The 4,248-nt window shown below is 49.6% G+C and overlaps 1 protein-coding gene across 1 annotated transcript in view; it reads left to right on the top strand.

Annotated features, from left to right (window-relative positions):
• Positions 1 to 459: 459 nt before the first annotated feature.
• Positions 460 to 4,248, top strand: part of LOC310824636 (protein eva-1 homolog C-like) — a gene marked incomplete at both ends in the record, with an annotated part of 7,291 nt that continues 3,502 nt past the window's right edge. Inside the window, 2 exons of the mRNA XM_083697896.1 lie at positions 460 to 496; positions 3,629 to 3,846. Of these exons, the coding sequence (XP_083554022.1) occupies positions 460 to 496; positions 3,629 to 3,846 (255 nt within the window). The remainder of the gene's footprint in view (positions 497 to 3,628; positions 3,847 to 4,248) is intronic.

The following is a 4,248-nucleotide window of genomic DNA, read 5'->3' as shown; positions in this document are numbered from 1 at the left end:
CGATTGTCTCCCCTTTGAAAGGAGGCATCAATCAACAGGTAGAGCGTAGGCGGGGGGGGGGGGGACACAATAGCGATGCTTCTGAGAGAGAGAGAGGAGAGAGGGAGGGAGGGAGGGGGAGGAGAGACGGAGAGAGAGAGAGAGAGGAGAGAGGGAGCCAGAGAGGGAGGGAGGGAGGGAGAGAGAGAGAGTGGGAGATTCTTTAGAATGGGCCTTAGGGTATATATGTGAGATAATCTGTTTGCCTTACACACAAGGGCAGAGGAAGGCGTAGCGGTGTGTTTATGGTTCAGAAACTGTTGCTCAATGAACTCTTGACAACAGTTTAGCAACCCAACCCCATCCCCGTAGAGAAAGCCCTCTGAAAAGTTTAGAAGACAAGACCTTGGGTCTTAATTCTATCATGTATCTCCAGTTCTCTTCCTTGAAGCTGTTTCGCCCTCTTCTTAGCTCCCCGGCATGGCTGTTGCCATGGTTTCCATGGGCACCCAGTTCGGTAGCTGGAGGTCTGGAGGGCTGGAGGGCTGGAGGGCAGGAGGGCTGGAGGGCTGGAGGGCTGGAGGGCAGGAGGTCTGGAGGGCTGGAGGTCTGGAGGGCTGGAGGGCAGGAGGGCTGGAGGGCAGGAGGGCTGGAGGTCTGGAGGGCAGGAGGGCTGGAGGGCTGGAGGGCTGGCGTGCAGCACAAGCTCTCTCGTGGTCTCGGCATGTTGCCCCTGGTCCAGCTTAATACTCTGACACCATCAGACCACAGCTCCCTGCGTTCAGAACAGCTAGAGCTCAATGTTCAGCTTCAGTGGAGAGCTGCGCTGCCACCACCACGCTGGTTCTGTTGTTGTTGTTGTTGTTGTTGTTTTTGTGCATGTGTGTGTGTGTGTGTGTGTGTGTGTGTGTGTGTGTGTGTGTGTGTGTGTGTGTGTGTGTGTGTGTGTGTGTGTGTGTGCACGCTTACGGGTGTGTGCGCGTGTGCTTATGTGTGCATGCGTGCTTGTGTGTGTGTGTGTGTGTGTGTGTGTGTGTGTGTGTGTGTGTGTGTGTGTGGTCCTGTCAGGGGGATTGCCAAGTTCACATCTCACCCTCTCTGGAATGCAGCAAGCAGTGCTATGCCAGCAGGGCTGTGTGGTGTGTGTGTGTGAAGTTACTGTTGGCCAAAGACGGCTTGTGTGTTTCAAAACAGGGTGGGCGCTAACCAGGATGATCACAGAAGTAAATAACAAGTTGCTACGAAAGCTAAAAACCCAACCCTTAAACCACCTCACCTTTAGCATAAGAGCTATGCTATCACAATCCTAGTTAGATTTCCGAGCAAGATCCTACCCAATGTTAGACACTGATAATGGCCCATTGTCGGTTTGTAAAAGGCACTTAAAACGGTCCACAGATAAGGCAGTGTCAATATAAGTGTGAAAGATCAGAGGCTGCATTGGGACGCCAGTGTCCTTCGTTTCACAACAGAGTCCCAGGTGTAGACCTATTACTGTGAGCCATGGGAGTTTAACGGCCAAGTCAGGAACTGACCTTTTGGTGCCTCTAATAGCGGTGACTTTTGGTTTTGTCCATCCTGGTATCCGTGGCAATGGCAACACGTGTGTGTGTGTGTGTGTGTGTGTGTGTGTGTGTGTGTGTGTGTGTGTGTGTGTGTGTGTGTTGCTGTTCTTAAGTGGTTTGCTTAACCAGTGACCAAACAGAGCTAATGGTAATGAAGTTGCTGTGGAGTGTACCGACTAGTGTGTGTGTGTGTCCAGAACACTCAACGTAGCGCAGGGGAAACACATTAGAGGTAGATCAATGTTCAAAGGCTAAAACAACGTGGCGATTTTCATTTTTTCGCATTTGGTACAAAACCAAGAGAGTTTTGGACTGTCTTCTTCTTTGAGGTGACCACCAGATCCGCTTTTTTGGATATAGCCATTATAACCCTGTGATCATACTGGGCCTTTAAAGTCAAACAGTGAGAGCAGTTTCTACTTCCATAGGTTGTGCTGTGTTTGTCTTGGGGGACTTTTGTCCTGAATGGTTCTTTGCCAGCTGCCAGTCAGTTTAACTGAATGGTTCCGGAAAAAGAAGGAGAAAAAAGACACCACATGAGTGAGGCCCAAGAAAGAAAACAGTGCTCCCTCCTTTCTTTCTCTCCTCTCTTTCTCACAGGCAGGAATGTTAATGGTGCTGGTGCTTTGTGGTGGGGTTTGGCTCTCCTGACTGACTGACCAAAGACTGACTGAAAGACTGACAGACTGACTGACTGACTGACTGACTGACTGACAAACAGACTGTCTGACTGACAAACAGACTGTCTGACTGACTAACTGACTGACCAAAAACTGACTGACTGACTGGCTGACTGAAAGACTGACGGACAGGCGGGGGGCTCTCAGTGACAGGGTCAGTTTGTGGGATGCCAGAGGAGGCCGGCTAACTCAGAGATTAGCATTAGCATTTCAGGAGACCAGCTAAACAGCCTCATGTGTCATGATGTCTATTCTTTTTAAGATTGCAGGGTTTGTTTGATAGTTATGATCGTTTTATGTTCAATTGCATTTGTTTTTCGTTTTCCAGACTTGGCTACCACTGCTTAAAACCAACATTTGGTCAAACATGGAGCCTGGCAGATGTATTGAGAAGTTATGTCTTGTGTATTGAGCAAGTCTGAGAAGTTAACAGAGAGCTTGGTGATGCAGACAGGGGGTGATATACTCAGGGTTAGCACCGGCTTAGGTTGTCTTATGGGGTTTTACATCAAACCTGGGTTCCAAATTGCTCCACATACAAAGTTTATCCTCCAAAAATGGCTCGAGGCTAAAGCTAATGACGCTTTGGGTTAAGCATATGTGCGGTGTTGTGGTATTCTAGGCCCGGAGCCATGTTTGAGATGCTTAACTGAAGGCAGTCATTTGTCAGGGCTTGTTGATGTGTAACACTGCTAATGGACCGTGGAGAACGAGGGATCTTCCTGAAGGTTCCTCTTATGCCACAGAGGTACTCTCTCTCGCCGGGTGTGTCTACAGTAAAGTGTGTGTGTGTGTGTGTGTGTGTGTGTGTGTGTGTGTGTGTGTGTCTTCACACACGCCACAGAGCGTGTTAATGAACAAAAACAACATACACAGGGGCTTACACGCAACACGCTACACGCTAACTCTCTCTCTCCATGACATCACCATGAAATGAGGGATTAAGGATAAAGGAAGGAGAGGAGGGTTTGGTTTTCAGAGGTGGTCCAACCCAGGCAAGTCAAAGCAAAGCTGCTGAGGTGATTGTGCTGTACACAGGCCTTCGGTCTGCTTTGCTTTGCTTTGCTTTGCTTGGCTTGGCTTCCCTGTCCTATTCTGAAGGATGTTTTTGTTCCTCAATAATTCCAACTGACTGAGATGAAATGGCTGCAGCGTGCCATGTGTTGTAAATAAGAGCGTTTTCAGGATAAGAACACACCCTTTGTTTGATCCATTTGAACTTCCTGAGACGCAGGAATGCCATGCTTCCTCTACACTGACGAAAGGGAGTGAAGTATCTCCTCTCCATAGAATATCTGCTTGAGTTCAAGAGATAAAGGGGATGATGAAGATAGGTTGATGTTGTTGTTGTTGTTGTTGTGGGGTTACCATGCCAACCGTTGCCGTGGTGTTTCCTTCTCCAAGGTTACCTGTCCAAAGTGCTGAGGAACTACACAGAGCAGGCCTGCGACGGAGACTTCCTGTCGGTGCGCTGCCCGCCCCGCACCACCATCACCATCCAATCGGCTTTCTACGGCAGGAGAGGCCCCGCCCATGCCCAGCAGTGCCCCTCCTACCAAACCCTCACGGAGACACGGCCATTGCAGGATGACACACACTGTACGGTGTCCACCGCACTACAGGTACTAACTATGCCCCCTCCCGCTTCCTGGTGCACTTTCCCTCAACTTTAACTCTGACTGATTTACGATCGCAGACACATGCCAGAAACTCACGCTAGCTCGCAGCAAACCGGGAGGCAATCGACAGTACGCACGTGTGTTTGTTTTGGAGGAACACTCATGTGCCAGCCAGCTCTGCCCGGCGGCACCAAACCACAACTCTCAGCTCCCAGCTTTTGGCACATCCAGGTATAAAGTTTGGCCCATTTCCACCAAGTGGTACGTTTTGGGAACGGCTCTGAACTGTGAACACAGGTGTAAATAATAGGATGATCATAGCAGTAGTTGTTATCCTCCTTTTGGTAAATTGACAAGTCACGGTTGCATTCAAGACATAGACGGGGTCCAAGCGCCATCGGGAGG

Source organism: Argentina silus (genome assembly GCF_951799395.1).
Source record: "Argentina silus genome assembly, contig: scaffold_779, whole genome shotgun sequence".
Classification (NCBI taxonomy): Eukaryota; Metazoa; Chordata; class Actinopteri; order Argentiniformes; family Argentinidae; genus Argentina; species Argentina silus.
This window is presented reverse-complemented; position numbering and strand designations above follow the sequence as displayed.